General features: G+C 55.0%; 1 protein-coding gene across 9 annotated transcripts; it reads right to left on the bottom strand.

Annotated features, from left to right (window-relative positions):
* Nucleotides 1–207: 207 nt before the first annotated feature.
* ST6GALNAC6 (ST6 N-acetylgalactosaminide alpha-2,6-sialyltransferase 6) lies at nt 208–17338 on the bottom strand. Of its 9 annotated transcripts, none has more exons than XM_058694008.1 (7): nt 17281–17338; nt 11762–11818; nt 10038–10128; nt 8032–8211; nt 5185–5591; nt 2374–2481; nt 208–1709 (listed from the first exon to the last, which is right to left on the bottom strand). In XM_058694008.1, the coding sequence occupies exons 2-7, from the start codon at nt 11785–11787 to the stop codon at nt 1520–1522; spliced, it is 1002 nt and encodes a 333-aa protein (XP_058549991.1). In that variant the 5' UTR covers nt 11788–11818; nt 17281–17338; the 3' UTR covers nt 208–1519. The 9 variants fall into 9 exon arrangements, with proteins under 9 accessions (XP_058549991.1, XP_058549990.1, XP_058549992.1 ...); XM_058694007.1 differs by lacking the exon at nt 17281–17338 and adding an exon at nt 12983–13132 and having other exon boundaries at nt 11762–11820; XM_058694009.1 differs by lacking the exon at nt 17281–17338 and adding an exon at nt 13028–13044.
* Nucleotides 17339–18946: the final 1608 nt, after the last annotated feature.

Below are 18946 nucleotides of genomic sequence, written 5' to 3'. Positions count from 1 at the left end.
GCTTGGCTCCAGGAACCCCACACACCTCCGGGGCTGCCAGGTCTCCACCCAAGCTGCTAAACGCATGACTCACTGGCCGGTTGAAGGAGCTGGCCATCCTGTGTATGAACTTCCAGGCTGGCTGGAGGGTGTGGGCACTGTCCTGAGGAAGCCCACAGCCAGGCCAGAGGGAGTCAAGCTGGATCTGAGAGACACAGGAAACGGAACCAGAGCTTAGGTGCATTTATTCTGTACAAATCGTTACAAAACCAAGTCTGGGGTAGTTGCCGGTCCCCAGCCCCCACCCCAATGTGCAAAGGCTTGCTGCTGGCCTCTTCCTTCTCCCCCTGACCCCTCCCACTCCACAGCCTCCTCCAGGAAGCCCTCCAGTCTTCCCTTCCAGGCTCTGGAAGAGCAGGGGCGAACCCACCCCACTGAGGTCCAGCAATAAAGTGCCTGATGTAGAGTGAGGGGACAGAACCCAGGCAACACAGCTCCTGGCCCCCTAGAGCCCTCCCAGGCCCAGCGGAGGGGAGGCCCTCGGACAACTACAGCAGCTGCAAAGGGGCTATGTGAAACCCCAGTTTGGCTGGGATTCCCCCCTTCTCAGCCCCAAAGTCTCCTCCAATAGGTAGAAATCCTCACTGCTGGATGGCAGAAAAGGGAGCCTGGCTCTTTAAGAGCCAAACTAATGGCAGCTGAGTGGAGGGACTAAGAAAACAGCTGAAGGTTTATCCCTTTCCTGTTAGATTCCCCCCAAACTCTGTGGGAGTTTGCGCAAAAATACCCTTAAGTTTCCAGAAGGAGGAGAGGAAGGGAACCCCAGTCCCCCAGGGAGCTGAGCCCCCCAGCCAAAGGTGGTGGCTGGAGGGGTCCAGTCTCAGGGAGGACAGACCCAAGGAGGTCAATGGGGAAAGTGGGAGGGGGTCTCAGCCTCCACGTTAGAACCTGACACGGGCAGAAGGGCGACCAGAGAGGGGGCAAGGGTTTTGTCCAAAGCCACTCAGGGCAGAGCCAAGACCCGGATGCTGGCTCCCACCTCTAGGATCCCCCACAACCCCCCAAATGGTCTGGCCTGCCCTCCAGACAGCCCCACTCCCATGCAGCTTCTCTTTCCGGCTCTGGGAAGCGAGGGAGCAACACAAAGTTCACAGCTCCTCAGGACAGGACCTCACCGTTCCAGGCTCAGGGAGTGACTGGAGGTCCATCCTGGGGCTCCGGACCAAGGACTCATGGGAAAGCACATGTCCTTAGCCTCAGATAACTTCAGAAATACCCTGATTGACTATGCTCAGACCCTGACTGGACGAGAAATACCCCCAACACCCCTGATTAACCACAAAGAAGCTCAAATCCCTGATTGGTCAAGAGATACCCCCGGGCCTTGGCTGGCCAGAGGATACTACCCCCGACAAGGCCCGGATTGGCCAGAAGATGCTCCGACCAGCCTTGATTGGCCAGGAGACGGCCCTTGGTTGAGTGGCTGGCAGGAGAGAGGCCTCTCCTGTGTCCCTTAGGAGGGGTCCACAGGCAGGGCGGCCTAGGTCCACGAGGGGTGGGAGAAAGTGATTCCATACAGCTGGGCCCAGGATGAGAAGACCCTCTTCTCCGTGATGAAGCGGTGGTGGTTGCCCTTGCGGCTGTGCTCATTCTGGATGTAGGTGACACACTCATCCGGTCCCTTGGGCTCATAGTAGTGGTAGGGCATGCGTTGCAGACGGGGCCGCTGGCTGGGGCAGAGCAGAGAGGGGCTGTAAGGGCAGGGTAGGCACCGGCACAGCCCCCTCGCCCTTTCCAGCCCCTGACTTGCTATAGGATTTTGGCTCGGGGGGGTGGGGGGGAGGTGGAATCCCTGCCCCTCCTTGGGCCTCAGTTTTCCCATCTGTAAAATGGATGTAGGGTGGACTAGGTTTATGACCATCCAACTTTTTTTTTTTAATATGATCCAAACGTTTCCTTTCCTGAAGAGGGAGGCAGTGTAGGGTAGCGGTAAGAAGTATGGGCTCCGGAGCCTGGCCCCACTGCTTCCTGTCTGTGGGGCCTTAGACCACTCACAAAACATCTTCCTCAGTTTTTCTCATCTATGAAACAGAAAGAGTAATGCAACTATCCATGTGGGTCACCGTGAGGAGTACATGAGATAATGAATGAAGCCACGCTTGGTACATGGGCTTTTCATGTGGTCATCTCAATAATAGTGGCTATTAATATACAAAATCTGGACTATGGTTGAGCTGGGGAGAGGCCCCTGAGGCAGCTAGCCCCAAGGAGCTTAGATCTCTGCAGAGCAGTCTGAATACCCTAAGACAGAGGCTTCAAAGGCACCCCCAGCCAATGTTTCTGGGTTCCAAGTTGCAGCTAGTGACTGGGCGTTGTGTGGGGTGGGGGGCTCACCTGCAGTAGTCAGGGGGGACCATGCCATAGACGTGCACGTGGTCACACAACTCCACTGCAATCACCATGGTGAACCAGCCGGTGCTCAACCACGAATGGGACTTTTCCCTGCGGGCAGAGAGGTGGCATGATGAGGGGTCAGGCAGGCAGGGAGGAACAGTCAACCCACCTGGGGTTTCCCAGAACTCCTCCCGCCATCAGGGCCCTCCCCCAACTTCAGTGACCACCCCACCCCCCGCCCCACAGCCCAGCCCCACTGTGGGAACACGTGCGTGCTGGCAGAGGACTTGTCTGGGCAGAGATGAGGGGTGTGGAGAGAGCGCCTTTGAAGGAACAGGGCACGCTGGGAATAGACTCCCGGGGCGACTGGTCACAGTAGGGCAGGTTGCAAGTGACCATGAGCTCACTAGACTCATGGCCTTGCTTGATGGAACTTGCTAGGAACAGCTGTGCCCACACTAGGAGCAAACGCCTAAAGGGAGACTAATCAGAGAAGGTCATGCTGAGAGTGACCACGGGTTCACAGCAAGGCATGGGAGGTAGCCAAGGACCTGGAGCCTTCGCTGTCCACTACGGCAGCCAGTAGCCACATGTGGGCACACGACGTGTGGTTGAAATGTGCTGTCGGTGTAAAATATGCCTGGGATTTTTTTAGTATGAGAGAAAGAACACAGAAAATGTCACTGGTAGTTTTTGATACTGATCATATGTTGAACCGAAAATAGTTTGGATATATTTGATTGAAGGTGGTTCTTTGGAAAGTTTGGAAAGAAAATAAACCTCTCACAAGACTGACCAAGAAAAAGCAAAGATACAAGCTACCAGTATCAAGAATAAAACCAAGGACATCATCGCAGATCCTGTAGACATGAGGACAGTAAGAAAACCACAAACAAGTACATACATAAATTTCACAACTTCAATGAAATGGACCAATTCCTTGAAAATCAGAAACTACTGAAACACAGCCAAGACAAAACAGATTAACCTAAGTGTCTGTGACTATTAAGAAATTGAATTCATTGTTCAAAACCTTCTGAGAAAGAACTCTGCAGACCCAGAGAGTTTGGCAAATTCTACGAAATATTTAAAGAAGAAATAACACCGGGGTGCCTGGGTGGCTCAGTCGGTTGAGTGTCCGACTTTGGCTCAGGTCATGATCTCGCAGTCTGAGGGTTCGAGCCCTGCGTCAGGCTCTGTGCTGACAGCTCAGAGCCTGGAGCTGCTTCGGATTCTGTGTCTCCCTCTCTCTCTGCCCTTCCCCTGCTTGTGTTGTCTGTCTGTCTGTCTATCTCTCTCTCTCTCAAAAATAAACATTAAAACATTTTTTTAAATAAAATAAAATAACTACAGATCAAGATCTCTCATGAATACAGACACAAAAATCTGAACAAGATATTAGCAAGTCATATTCAGCAGTATATAAAAAAGAATAATACCCCACAGCCAAGTGGAGTTTATTCCAGAAATGCAAGTCTGATTCAATATTCAAAAATCAATTGGTATAATCCACCACAGTAATAGTCTTAAGAAAAACCACATGATCATATTAATTGATGCATAAAAACACTGGATAAAACTCAATATCCAATAATGATAAAAACTCTTAGCAAATTAGTTAGAAAAGAGAAATTTTTCAACCTGATAAAGAGCAGCTAAAAACTCTATAGCTAACATCATATTCAATGATGAAGGACTGAATGCTTTCCCACCAAGACTGGGACCAAGGCAAGATGTCTACTCTCACCACTTCCAATACAATTTGACCTTGTATTGTCAGTCCTAGCCAGTGCAATAAGGCAAGAAGAAGAAATAAGATGCATACATATTGGAAATTGTCCTTACAACATGATTACGTATATGGAAAATCCCAAAGAACCTAGAAAAATTTCCCAGAACCAATAAGGAAATTTAGCAGGATTACAGGATATAAGGTCAACCCACAAAAACCAACTGTATTTCTATCTACTAGCAATGAACAGTTGGGAACCCCCCAAAATTTTAAATATAATTTACAACAGCACCCTCAAATTTTAAATATTTAGGGATAAATCAGGGGCCGCCTGGGTGGCTCAGTCGGCTGAACTTCTGACTTCGGCTCAGGTCATGATCTCACAGTCCGTGAGTTCGAGCCCCGCGTCGGGCTCTGTGCTGACAGCTCGGAGCCTGGAGCCTGCTTTGGATTCTGTGTCTCCCTCTCTCTCTGCCCCTCCCCTGCTCACGCTCTGTCTTTCCCTCTCTCTCAAAAATAAATAAACGTAAAAAAAATAAAAATAAATACTTAGGGATAAGTCAAAATAAGCACAGGGTCTATATGTTGGATGGATTGGGTTAATTGGGCTACTACAAAAATATAAATTACACATACAGCTTGCGTTATATTTCTCCTGGATAGCATCGGCCTAGCTTTTCTGGGGAGATTAGCCAGAGAAGGACATGCTGGGAAAGATGTATCCTTAGGATAGAGTACGCTGGGAGCAACCGTGTGCCTAAAGCAAGACATGCTGGGTACAGTCAATACCTTCCAGAGGCAGACTACGGGGAGCAGAGCATGCTAGGAGCCCTGTTCCCTCAGAGCAATGCAGGCTGGGAAGCCTTCCTGGGGGAGACGAGACCATGCAGAGCCCGTTGGAAGTGACTCATGCTAAGGGCTGGACACAATGAAAATCCCCTAGGAAAACCTGAGCAGAGAGCAGCAGGAAGTGACCACACCCTCAGAGTAGTGCATGCCGGGAACAACAGGCCCCCTGGGCAGAGAATGCTGATGGGGAGCACAGGGCCGGCCGGAGGGGGCAGGCAGGAGGCTGGTACCTGTCCTTGCCCGTCTCACCCCGGAAGAGGTCGTCAAATTGGCGCATGCGGCCGGGAGAGACGGCATAGGCCTCCATGTTGGGGAACACCAGGCCTGCCCGCTGGATGACACGCACAAGGCTGCCCTGGGGCTTCTGCATCTTGTTTGGGGGGCCCCAAAAGATGAACGCAGTTTCGGGGGTCCGGTTGACGAATTCCTGGGGCCTCCGCAGCACACGGAATACGCTGGAATGGGCTACCACACGGAATGTGGTCTTGTTGCCTACGTCGGCTGAGTAGCCTGTGGTGGGCGCGTCGTTCATGCGGATTGTGCACTCGGCTCGCTCGATCTCAGGGCCCAGCTTGGTTCCCAGCAGGTGGCTAGAGCTGGTGACAATCACACACTGGTGGCACCGGGAGGGCAGCGTCTGGGGGGAGGCAGCAAGGAAAGTCAACACTATCGCGACCATTCGGTGCCAGGCCCTAGGCTCTGTACATCCAGGCCTCCAGGAGGCAGGAATTATTTTCCCATTGTAAAAACAGGGAAGCTGAAGGCTGTTCGCTCGACATTCAACAAACACTTCCAGCAAGCTGGCTAATGGCTAAATACCAGGGACAGAGCTATGAGAAAAAGAGCCCCGTCCTGCCTTCAAGAGGCACAGTTAGGCAGAGAACAAGTAAAAGATAAAATGATGCCAGGTGGTGAGCAAAACGTACCACGAAGACAATACAACAGAGGCAAGGGATCAGGAGGGACAGGAGTGGGGGCTCCTCTAGAAAGATCATCCAGTGGGGGCCTGTCGGAGCCGAGACCAGGAGGATGAAGAGGAACCACATAGGAAAATAATTGAGGCAGGGGAACAGCAAGACCAGAGGTGCTGAAGTGGGAATGGCCACCGTGTGTTGAGAAGCCAAAGGCGGCCACTTGTCTGGAGCCGAGTGAAGGAACAGGAGGACAGGACAGTTATGTAGGGATGTCCCCAAAGTCACCCAGCAGAGGAGTGCAGTGCTGGGGTATGAACCCAGGTCGATATGGCCACAGAGCCCCCGGCTTGGTCCAGTTCTCCTAAGAGGGCAACCTCCCCAGGGCACCCATGACATTTCCACACCATCCACACGTAAGACACCACCTGTCGAAAAGGAAAGAGTGTGGAAGCCCGTCTGGGCCTGTTTCCCCCACTGGTGAATGAGTTGGAACCACGTGTTCTCTGGGGCCTGTTTTCTGCCCATGGAATTCCTGTTCGCCCTCTAAGTGTGAGCTCAGGCGCCACCTCCTCCAGGCAGTCTGCTCTGAGCCCTCACTCCAAGATCTAACAACAGCTCCCATGGACCTCAACGGATGGCTTTTCCAGCTTTCCCGAGCTCTACTGGCTTCCCCTGTCAGGCTGGTGTCACCCACACTCAGGCTGTTCCACTTTCTCCCTGGTCCCATTATTTGTGTTTCTCTTTCAAGGATTCTTAGGGTCTCAGTTAGGTGTCAATCCATCTCTGAACACCTGCCAATGGGCCCTTTCCCAGCAAGGGTGCATTCAGAGCCCCTGGTTCAGGCTCTATACACACGACGTGTGCAAAGACCCTGAGGGATTTAGGAGGGGGTCGTTGTTGTTTTTAATTTTTTTTTAATGTTTATTTTTGAGAGGGGGGGATGGGGAGAGGAGAGAGATGGGGACAGAAAATCCAAACCCAGCTCTGTATTGACAGCAGAGAGCCCGATGTGGGGCCTGAACTCAGGAACTGTGACAGAGCCCAAGTTAGCCACTTAACCAACTGAGCTGCCTAGGTACCCCTGGGGGGTGGGGTTTGAGGGAGGGGAAGGAGGCAGGCAGGGATTGGGAGACCACCTTCTCCTGGGAGGCGGAGTTCATATTCCAAGCCAATGATTATCTACTTGGCCTCCCAGAAAACATCTAGGGCTCAGAGGATTATGGGGTGAACCCCAGAAATACAACCTGCGTTTCACGGCTACCCAAGGCAAACAGAAGCCCCAGGAATGATTTCTGGCTTCTCTCTACAGCTACAACTCCCCAGGGGTTGGGGCAAAAAATACCCTGGCTCCTCCCCTCCCTTGCTGTGTGGACTTGGACAAGTGACTTTGCCTCCCTGAGTCTTGATTTCCCCATCTCTTCAAGGCGAATAACAATGCTGACCTTACAGGGTTGGTATGCTCATTACTGCTAATCACAGTGCCCGGCACACAGCAGGGAACTGACAAAGGGCAGCCATTATTAGGACTGTTTTTGTGTTGTCAAATACTTGAGCCTTCTGCTCTCAAACCTTGTGTGGACTACCCAGCAAAGATGGAGATCCGTGAAAACCAGAGACATCTCTCCTTAGGAATTCTGACTCAGGAGGCAGTAGGATATCAGCACTAAAAATGGAACCCTGAAGACAACTGAGGCCCAGAGAGAGACGGGGCACTTGTGCAACATCACACAGCAAACAAGGGGCCGAATGGGGCGCCTGGGTGTCTCAGCCGGTTACGCATCTGACTTCAGCTCAGGTCACGATCTCGCGGTTCATGAGTTCGAGCCCCGCGTCGGGCTCTGGGCCGATGGCTCGGAGCCTGGAGCCTGCTTCCGATTCTGTGTCTCCCTCTCTCTCTGCCCCTCCCCCCGCTGAAATAAATAAACATTAAAAAAAAATTAAAAAACAAACAAACAAGGGGCTGAAGGCACTGGAAGCTATGGCCTTGACTCCTGGGGTCCCCCCTTTCCTTTAGAAGGAATGGAGGCAGCAGAGGGAGGAGGAGGAGGAGGAGGAGGAGGAGGAGGAGGAGGAGGAGGAGGAGGAGGGAACAGTGATGGCGGGCAATGGGAAAGACCAGCCGCCAGCCCGGTCTCAGGAAGCGCCCCGAGGTGGTCATGCTACCTTGTTGCCAAGAATTGGGACGTAGCCGTCGCTGATGCTCCATGTCTTGAGGTTGACAGGCCTGCGGGTGCGGCCTCGCAGGGAGCCATAATGGAAGACCTCACTGGCACTGTTGGAGCTGTAGACGATGAGGACGGTGATGAGGGCAAAGAGGATCACGAACACTGCTGACCGCTGCTCCTGGAGAGGGGAGAGGCTGGTGAGCGCCCGGCCGCCCAGCAGGCCCCCGCCTCATCCTTGCCCCCCACCACGCCTGGCTCACTCCCGCTCTTCGTTCCAGACCAGCTCAGATACCACCTCGTCTGGCCCCCGAGTACCCCCTATCACAGCGCTGGTCACACTGTTCAAACTGCAGTCCCCCCAGTGAGGCCATGAGCTCCGCGGGTGGGGACCGAGATGGCCTCGATGGCCACCGTATCCCAGCTCCCAGAGCACAGAAGCATGGAAGGTTCTCAAAGAAGGCTTGCTGGATCGGACTGGATGTGGGTGTCAGAAGGACCCCTCCAGCCACAGCTGGAAGGATGCCTGGAGATAGGTGGGACATTCAAAGGAGGGGATCCAGGTCTTCCCCAAACAGTAACCCAATGTCATGTTTATCATTCATTAAAGCTGGAGGGGACGGATCTGGTCAGGAAGCGGGATGCACGGGACAAAGTGGGATGCATTGTCACTGCCAGGGCAGGAAAGCGAGATCCAAAGTGTCCCTTGGGATTCATCTGCCCAGGGTCGGCACAGCTAGGCAAGGCCTGGAAATCCTGGCTCCTTGCGCTAACCGCCCCTCTGTGCTGGTTATTCGTGTATCGCTTCTCAGCTCCAAGTTCACCCTTTTTGCCTGTCTGTGCAAATGGACCTGGGCCCTTAGACGCACGTCCTTGGCAGCTTAAATGCAGATGAAGCTTTGTCAGGAAAGGACGCTGGAGAGGCAGTGCGGGAGAAAAGGAGTTTGCTTCCTGCTTCTGGTGGCTTTGACGCCTGGTCCCGGTGCCTTTGCTCCCCCAGAGCACATGGCTTCCACAGCACATGTGGCCAACAGCTTCCTCCTGTACGTGCCTTCAGGCACTTTGGGAGCAGAGTGTCTCTGGCCCCTTCTATGATCACAGCCTCTCTAGAGCTCAGCGGGTGTAATACACTCAACCACACACAACACCCAGAGACCATGAGCTTCCCCGGAGCAGTTTTGTATGAGCTCCGAGTGCCTCCTGGGAGTCGTCTCCTGTGAGCAGCCTTCCCCGTAGCCCAGGGAGTGGTTTTGTGACGACTTCCACCAGCAGACCGCCACAGTGAGTTCTCTGCCACCCGGTGGGCCAGAGCTGTGCCCTCTCCAGCAAGGCCTGGGTCTCGGCCCTGCCGGTGGTGGCTGTTCCTTGTACTGGCTATTCCTGTATTTCTCAGAATGGCCATCCCTCGTGACTCCAATGCCCGGCTGTAGCTAATGATTCTTTATGTTAAACTTTCCCTGTTCAAATTACTCTGTGCTTTCTCTCTCTCAGTTGGACCCACACTGGTACGTCCACACCACACCACCCCCAACCCTCAGGCTCTTCCAAAGCTTCGCTGCAGTGGATCCCAGGAAAGGCGTGTGCAGGGCCAGGCGCATAGTAGGTGCTCAGGAAAGCAGGAACGAATCGATCACTCTGACAGCCTCAGAGTGACGCAAACGATATTCCATCACCTTTGACTCTGACCACTGCTCAGAGCAGTACCCTCCGTCCAGCACATCCCAGTGCTGTGTCCATCACATGGGCCAATCCTTTACCACAGATGGACCAGTCAAACCTAGGAAGACACAGGTGGATATGGGCCCAGAGAGAGGTAGGAGCTTGCCCAAAGCCACAGAGATCAGTGGCCACGGCAGAGCTCCAGCCAGGGCCTCCGGGGCATCAGGCACTTCCTGGCTGGAAAGAGGCACTGGTGGTTGTCTGGGTCTGGGGCACAGATCCAAAGGAGCCCATTTCACTGGGTAAATAAAAGGCCGGGATGGGGACGAGAAATGAAGGGGGACTTACTTTGCTGCTACTCATCTCTCTCCGGCGTCTGCTGAGGGGCAGGGGCCGGCGTCCTGCAGGTGGCCCAGGGGGCAGGGATGTGGGGTCACACCTGCAAGCCACAGAGAGGGTTATGGCCACAGCTGGTCAAAGGCTACACCCTCCCCACCCCGCCAGCTCTCCTACCCACCCATGACTTCAAGGCTCAGGGTCATATGCATTTTGCAGAGAGAGACACTGAGGCCTGGAGAGGGCAGGAACCTGCCTTCAGGTCACACAGCCCGGTGGTGCAGAGCCCGACCTCTCTCCTTGCTCTCTCTTTCTCTCTCCCACTCTGCTTCCTGAGCAGGGACCTTCCCACTCATTAGCTCTCCTAGGCAGCTGGAGGGCCTAAAGCTGGCTCCCAAGCTGGGGGGCTTGCCCCCCACTCAGCAAGAGCCCCACTGTATATTCCTGCTCTGACTTAGGTCCCTGTGGGCTTGGAATAAAGCACTATTCCTTATAGGTCCCCAAACTCCTCTGCACAGGCAGCCCTCCAGAAGTTGCATCAACTGTCCCTCTGTCTAGAACACCCTGCCCTCTTGGACCCTGCTCATGCCCTCTCAGCGTCCAAGCCTAGGGTAGACCAGGAACTTCCTCTGTGTGTCCCCTCACGGCTAGGCTGAGAGCTCTCCGAGCGTGCAGCCGGCACAGATCCTCACTCACATTCTCCACTGTGCCTCCAAAGGCGTGGAGGTGGGTGCAGGAGTTTCGCTGAATGACTTCGTTAATGAACAACAAGCCCTTAGGAGTTAAGGGCACAGACTGGACAATCCGCTATAACCACAGCCGCACCCTCAGAGGGTAGGTGGGGAGCCTCAAGTAACAGCCCTTCCTTCCTGCCCCAGTCGGCCCTTAGCAGCTGCAGCTGCGAGGGGACCTCCTCACAGGCCCTAGCTCCTTTCCGACCTCAATTTCCCCACCTGTCAAAAGGGAGTAAGTGCTTGCATCCAGCCACCTCCAGCAGATTCAAGGCCAAAAGGCACTAAGGGAGGGAGAATGTGCAGAGGAGAAACGGAGGCCCAGGGCTCCCCAGCTCGGTCCTCCCCTCCAGGGGCCTCCCGGCCCCGCCACTATCCCCACCCCTTGACCTGGCGGCTGGTTTACTCCTACACAGCCACCAGGAATAGCCACGACACGACAGGCCAAAGGAGGCTCCCCCCACATGCCGCTCCTGATTGGTTGGGCCATGACCCCGCCCACTGTCCAACCCCACCCCCTTCTCCGCGGAAGACCCCCCTCCTCCCAAGCCGGGTTTCAGATTTCAGATTTCCCCCAGGCCGGAGGGCCAGTCAGGGCGCACTGGGGACTCTCACTGGGTACAGTGCCTGCCACACTGATCAGGAAACTGAGGCTCATTAGAAGAGAAAAGCAGCTTGTCCTAGGCCTTACAGCCCTTTGGGGAGCAAGACGGGTGTCCAGAATCCCAGGGTCGCGCTTATGAGCACCGACCCTCTGGCTGGCAGTCCAGGCCATCTCGGTCCAGCCTCCCCTCTCGCTACCCTTTCCTTCGGATGCCCCAAGCTCCAGACACACCAGAGCACTCCAGTTCCCAGGCCCACCCAATACTTTCCCACCTTTGCCCGAGCAGTGACCTCAGCCAGGACCACCGACCCCCTGGTCAGCCCCGTCACCCTCCTGCTCTGGGAAGGTCCTGGTCATACAGCATCTCAGGTGCCAGTGCGAATCCCGGTTCCACCACTTACTGGCTGAGGGGCCTCGGACAAGCCATGTGACCTCTCTGAGCCTCAGTTTCCTCATCTCTGAAATGGGAATAATAAGAGTAGGTGACTGACGGGGTTGTTGAAAGGATTCAAGCAGCTGCGGCAAGGGAAGCAAGGAGCTTGCAAGTGCTGGGTCAGTGCCTGACAGTAGCTGTGAGTCTTGTGGGTATTCATTGTTGAAGGCCTGCCTCACCTTCAGCTTAAACGCTGCCCCTTGTTGGACACCTGGCTTAGCCACTTCCCTCTAATATCGAGGAAGGCGTGCAGGGAGCCACACTATGCATCACGCACTCACCCAATCCTCCTGGCCACGCTGCAAAGGAAGGGCTCTTACTTCCCATTTCACAGATAAGGAGAGTGAGGTTCAGAGAGGCCAAGCTCCTTGCACATCTGCCCAGAGTCTGCTGGGGAGCCTTGTTTACAGCTTGTTTGCAGGGAGCAGCCCAGGGCTGAGCCTGCCAGGATCTCCTTCCAGGATCTCCTCGCGCTGGAAGGGGCCAGAGGGCACCAAGTGTGTGCCCAGCACCTGGCCCAGCACCAGGGAGCAGGCCTGCTAGGGAGGCGGCAGCCCAGAGCACCGGGCCAGGAGCGTGGCCTCAAGCCCCGAGGCTGGTCGTTCAGGAAGAGGGCTCAGTCGTGGGCTCAGGGTGGGGGCCACGCCCTGCCCTCTGTTTGGGGGCTTTGCCTCTCTCAGCCGGGGGGCTGGGGGAGGTGGGGTCCTCCTGCAGGGTCGAGAAGCCCCCACAAGCCGCTCGGGAGGAGGGCTCCGGGGAGGAGGGGGAGGGGGCTCCTAACGTCTAGATGGGGGAGGGCGCTGAGCCCGTAAGTCCACCAGTGGGGGACGACTCACTCTCTGCGCCCCCTCTTGCGCTAAGCCCCCCGATTTCCGCACTCGGGGGGGTCCGGAGCCCTAGCGCCAGCTGGGACGAGGAGGGAGGCAGGACGGCGGCAGGTCCCCGAGCTCTAATGGGGTAGTCAGTGGCAGGGGCCCCGCGAACCCCGCGGCAGCCCTAGGGCGCGAGGACCGGTACCTCCAGGCGCCACCGCCGAGAGAGAGCGGGTCTGGAGGAGCCCCGAGGCCCCGCATCTTCCCCATCCCTGGCGACACCCTGCCCCCGCCCCGGGGCGCAGGCAGAGCCCCCCCCGCCCCCCCCCCCCCCCCCCCCCCCCGCTGCCCGCCTCTGCGCGGCGCCCGCTCACCTCCCCCCGGGGAGCGCCCGGCCCCCCGCGGCCCCCGAGCCCCCTCACATGGCGCCGGGAGCCGAGAGCCGGGGTCCGCGCTGCTCCGGCCGCCCAGGCCCCGCCGCAGCCTACGCCCGCCGGGTCCTAGCGCCGCCGCCGCCGCTCTGGCCCAGGCCGGGGAGGCGGGCGGAGCCTGGAGGGGCCGCGGGTGGCTCCGCCCCCCGGGCGGCGCCGACGGGGAAGGGCGAGGGGCGGGCGACCCCGGGACCCGGCCGCGCTGGCGCGTCGCTTGCCCCTCTGGGCAGCCGGTAGGGGCAATGAAAACCGCAACAGCCTTCTGGAAACCTTCAGTGTGGGTCGGGCCCGCTTCTATCTCGCTTTACTGCCGCCACGACCCGGATGGGGAAACTGAGTCCCGGAGCACGCTGAGCTTGGAACCAGTTGAGTTCCTCTCTGGGCCCCCTTCCCCAGGACCTCCAGAGCCCTGCATCCAGGAGTCACCGTAGGTGAACTCACCGGTCCTCCTGTGGATTCAAGTCCAGCTGTGTGCCACCCCACCAGATGTTGGGTCGTGGCACATTACTTACCTTTCCTCTGCCTCTGGAAAACAGGAAGAACGACCTCATAGGGTGTTTTAAGGATTCAAAATGTTATGTTACTTATAGGTACTGGGGTATACATGACATCATTTCATGTGATAACGAAACATAACAATTTAAGTAGGCATTCTAGGAGCCTGGTTAAATAAAGGCACAGCCCCGCTAAAATGGATGATGCAGGGTCCATATGCACTGACAGGAAGGCATGTCCAGGATATTTACAGGCTATTTAAGTGAAGAAAGCAACTTAAAGAAGTTAATCATGCTAGAAAAGGAAATTGTAAAACTTTGCTTTCCCCTCCTGCATGTGTAGTCTGGAGAAATTCTTTCATGTGTACACAACAAAATCCTGAGTGGTGGTCCTTGAAATAACACCAAACTGGAAACAGCCTATATATCCATCAACAGGAGAATGGATTTGTTTCCTTTGCAATATGCGGCGGTGAACTATTATATAGCAGGGAAAACGAACAAGCTACAATGGCAAGGATGGGTTTTAGAGACACGAGCAGTGAAAAAGACAAGTCCCAGAAGACAAAACTACACACTATATTAAGCATACAGCTGGCAGCAGGCTACTTCTCCCAGCCAGGGAGGGGGTTAGCTTTTGCCTATCCGAATGATTAAAGTTTTACAAGCAAAAGTTAGTTAAGAACACAGTTGTCTCTGTGGGGTAGGCAGGGATGCAGGAAAGGGGATGGAGGAAACAGAGGCGGGCATTTCTAGTACCACTCTGGTCTTTAAGTGGGACGTGGGGTTTGAGAGGTTCACTATATTGTTATGTTTTATAATTTACAAGAATGATCTATGCCACCATTTTTATGTATCACAGTAATTTTTTTTTAATGTTTATTTATTTTTGAGACAGAGAGAGACAGAGCATGAACGGGGGAGGGTCAGAGAGAGAGGGAGACACAGAATCCGAAACAGGCTCCAGGCTCTGAGCCGTCAGCACAGAGCCCGACGCGGGGCTCAAACTCACGGACCGCGAGATCATGACCTGAGCTGAAGTCGGACGCTTAACTGACGGAGCCACCCAGGTGCCCCACGTATCACAGTAATTAAAAGGTGAAAGAAAGAGGGACGCCTGGGTGGCTCCGTCGGTTCAGTGTCCGACTCTTGATTTTGGTTCAGGTCATGATCTCATGATTCGTGAGACTGAGCCCCAAGTCGGATTCTGTGCTGAGCCTGCTTGGGATTTTGTCTCTCCCTCCGCCTCTTCCCAGCTCGTGCATGCAAGCACACCCTCTCTCTCTCAAAAATAATAAACTTTTTTTATTTTTATTTTTTATTTATTTTTTTTTTTTAATTTTTTTTTCAACTTTTTTTTATTTATTTATTTTTGGGACAGAGAGACAGAGCATGAACGGGGGAGGGGCAGAGAGAGAGAGAGACACAGAATCGGAAACAGGCTCCAGGCTCCGAGCCATCAGCCCAGAGCCTGACGCGGGGCTCGAACTCACGGACCGCGAGATCGTGACCTGGCTGAAGTCGGACGCTTAACCGACTGCGCCACCCAGGCGCCCAATAATAAACTTTTTTTAAAAAGCACTAAAAAAAGTGAAAAAAGGACAGAGATCATCAAATTAAAATAAGGAGATACTTTTTTGCCTATCAGTGATTAAAGTGTTAAGAGTGGTTATTTCTGCAATGATGAGATTATGGGCTGCTTTTTTTTTTTTTTTTTTTTTTTGGCTTAACTGTATTTTCCAGAAATTTTAAGATTAACAGCCACAATGTTTTTATATTTAAAAACTGAGTTTTTAACTTATAAAAAAATGAACTGCATCTATAGCATGATTCCTTAAAGAAAAAAATACAACTATCGGGGGGGGGGGGTGCCTGAGTGACTCAGACGGTTAAGCATCTGACTTTGGCTCAGGTCATGATCTTCTGGTTTGTGGGTTCAAGCCCCGTGTCGGGCTCTGTGCTGACGGCTCGGAGCCTGGAGCCTGCTTTGGATTCTGTGTCTCCCTCTCTCATTGCCCCTCCCCCGCTCGCAATCTGTCTCTCTCAAAAATAGACATTAAAAAAAATTTTTTTAAGTATATAACTATCTATGCCTATATATTTGTAAACGTACATAAAAACTCTGGAAGAATCCACACTGGACTACTGGCAGTCGTGTCCCCCTGGAGAATGGATGTGGGGCAGCAAGCGTGGGTGCTACCTTTGCTTTCTGCTTCATAAAGTTCCAGGCTGTTTACATTGGACTCATTTGTTAATACCACTTTGTTTTAAATTAAAACCAAAGTGGGGGGGGGGGGCGCGCCCAAGGTCCTTCCTCCAGGTTGTGTAGACACTGTGGGCCAAAGGTGGATTCGAGGCTTCTTGCCCCTCTGGTGTCCACCTCCATCCGCTTCCTGAGCCGCACCCCACTTCAGCCCCAGACCTCTCACCCTGCCAGCGGGAGGACACAAAACCACAGGGCAGGGAGCAGGGCAGCCGGGTGGGAAGCTTGGTTATGGGGGTTCGGAGAAGAGGAGCCCCTTGCCCAAAGTCACCCCTCAGGTTGGAGCCTCTACCAGGGGTGGGGGTGTCCTGTCCCCAGCTCTTCTTCCTGCCCCAGGCCAATGACAGGGACTAGGGAGATCAGAGTGTTGCAGAACCAGTTCCTGGACCAAACCCGGAGCTGGAGCTCCCCCCTCAGGCCTGCCGGGCCAAGGCTTATTCCAGGAAGCTCTGCTGTGGGGCTGACTTCCCTTTTCCTGGGCCCCCCCAAAAGAACCACTTCAATAATAACAAGGATAAGAAAAACAGCTCCAGTGTGTCAGGTGCTTTCTCCTGTGCTAAGCACTTTGCAGATACACCTCACTGAATCCTTAAAATAACCTATGCGATGGGTACTACTACCCTCCAGAGGGAGAAAGTGCCACTCGGCGTGCACACAGGTGCCCAGGCTGGGATTCCCCCAGGCCTGTCTGCTGAATAACCACAAGTCATTCTGCCCCAAAGCCCAAGGCCTGCCCCACACCCCCAGCAGGGCTTTCATGGACGGGTGGCCATGGCCAATTCTGGTGCTGTTCTCCAACTCTGCCCGGAGCTGGTCCTCCCCACAGAGCTGCCCATCCATGGTGTGGGGGAGATGGCCTCTGCTTCAGGCCTTCTTGTCCCGGGGCGGGGGTCCTGAGTGTGACCACCTTCCCTTCTTACCCCTTAGCAATCTTTGCACTGTTGGGATTTTTCCCTTCCGTGGGGCCCTAGAAGGAGCCCTCAGAGACCCCCTCACCCGCCACCCTAGCTCCCAATTTACACAGACCCAAACCAAGGCCCCGAGAGGGGTCAAGACTTGCCCAGGTCTCTCCCTCCTGGGTCCTGGGCACAGCCAGCGTGGGAGTCAAGCCTGGGAACTCCAGGCTCTTTTCCTCTGGACAGAGAAGAAGAGGCCAGTGAGCGTCTCTGGCAGGTGTGGGCCTGCACACAGGAGCTGCTCCCAAGCGCATGTTCCCAAGACCCGGGCAGTGGGTCTGGAACCAGGAAGGAGCTGGCCCCAAGTTCCTTCTGAGAAGTGGCCCCTTAAGACACCTCCAGGCTGTGAGGCTCACCTGGTTTCCCCTCTGACCTCAGGAGGAAGTAGATGAGTCCTCAGCAGGCCTGCCGAGGGGACAAAGGAGCAGGGGTGTGGACAGGAAAACAGATCCCCGAAGGGGGGCTGCACATACGGTGCCCCACCCGGCCACACTCCTCAGAGCTGGGAGGAAGGTCCCGCCCCCAACTCACCTCCTGGAAGCTGCTGGAACTGCAGTGGCAGAGAAGAGGCTTCCTCGGAGAGCCTTCAGCAGGCCCAGAACCAGTCACCAGAGCAGCCAGGGGTCATTGTCTTTGGCCCGGAGGAAGAAGTGGATCGTGCCTGCCAGGTCACCATCCCAGAAAGACACATTATTTAGGCCAACCCAGCAATAAACATCCCCCCCGGGGGCAGGACCAGGACAGAGGCTCCTCTGTGCACTGGGCCCAGGGGCTGAGCCAGCATCTCCTGGGGGATGGAGGAGGAGGAGGCGGCAACCTCTTGGAAGGGGTGTGAGTTCAAATCTCCTCAGAAACAGCAGACTCTGTCCTTGGAGACCCAGGACAAGACTGTGAGCAGGGAAGCAGCTGGTCAGGGCCAAGGAGGGCAGGGCCGATGCTGAGCAAGGGAGATCCCATTGAAAATGATAGTCCCACACATCAAGGGCCATCCCTGGGGCCACCTCGGTGAATTCATACAATCCCATGAGGTAGGGACTACTTTTTTTTTTTTTTTTAAAGTAGACTCCAGGCCTACATGGGGCTTGAACTTACAACCCCGAAGTCAAGAGTCGCATGCTCTACCAAGCCAGCTGGGCGCCCCAGTGAGGACTACTTTAATATCTTTCACAGATGAGGAAACTGAGGCCAGGAAGAAGGCACTAATCTGCCAGGATCCCACGGCAGGACCCTGAGGGAGGCCAGGTCTCACTCCAGAGCCCTCCCTCCGAGCCTGGAAGTTCCCCCACCAACCCTCTGCCTGCCAGGTTACATCCCACCCTTACCTCTGCCCAATACCTGCTCGGAGACACTGGCCACTGCCAGGCCAGCAGCTGGCGTTCGGCTGCCAGCCTGCTCCTACTTCCCCAGCTCAGGGCTCTCCCCGCTCCTCCCACGCTTGCAGAGCCTTCTGGGCCTGCCTGGCACTGGGGCGGGGGAGGCCGGGCGCATAAAGCAGTGCCGTGGGCCAGGGGCCGGGTCTCCAGGCTCTCCTGAGAAGGCTGGGGGCAGCAGGGGGAGTGTGCTCCCTAGCACCCAGACTCCATGGCACAACTGGCCACATAGTTTGCGGGGTGCAGCGCAAAATGAAAGTGTGCAGCCCCTTATGACAAAGTACTGTTAAGAATTTCAGGTTGACAACAGCAGAGCGTTACGCTAAGCATAAGATCCTAAACAACTGCGCAAGTCACATGCCCGTGAGGTGGGCCCCAAGCCCTGGAGCTGGGGGAGCTAGGACCCCAGGGCTCCTCCATCGCAACTGACAGCCTGAGGTCCTGGGGTCCTGGTTTTTCATTAGTTTCCTGGTCTCCAGATTAAGGAAGGAGGCAAGGAGAGAGGGAGTGGAGGAAGGAAGGAAGGAAGGAAGGAAGGAAGGAAGGAAGGAAGGAAGGAAGGAAGGAAGGAAGGAAGGAAGGAAAGGGAAAAGGGAGGGAGGGGTAGTTAAGTACTTTCACAGGCTCTCCCCAGCCCTCTGGTGCAGGGCCCAGGCACTCAGACTCCTTGCTCTCCTGGCTCAGCCAAGTGGCTTCTCCTTATCTGTAAAATGTGCTAACTCTGTCCCGCTCCCCAAGGTGGCCACAGACCCTTGTTCACTGGCCCTTGCTGTTTACTGGTGAGTCTGTTTTTCCCACCCTACAGGTGAGGAAACTGAAGCTCTGCC

This window comes from Neofelis nebulosa, chromosome 12 (assembly GCF_028018385.1).
Source record: "Neofelis nebulosa isolate mNeoNeb1 chromosome 12, mNeoNeb1.pri, whole genome shotgun sequence".
Taxonomy (NCBI): Eukaryota; Metazoa; Chordata; class Mammalia; order Carnivora; family Felidae; genus Neofelis; species Neofelis nebulosa.
The sequence above is the reverse complement of the archived record's forward strand: the minus strand, read 5'-3'. Positions and strand labels throughout refer to the sequence as shown.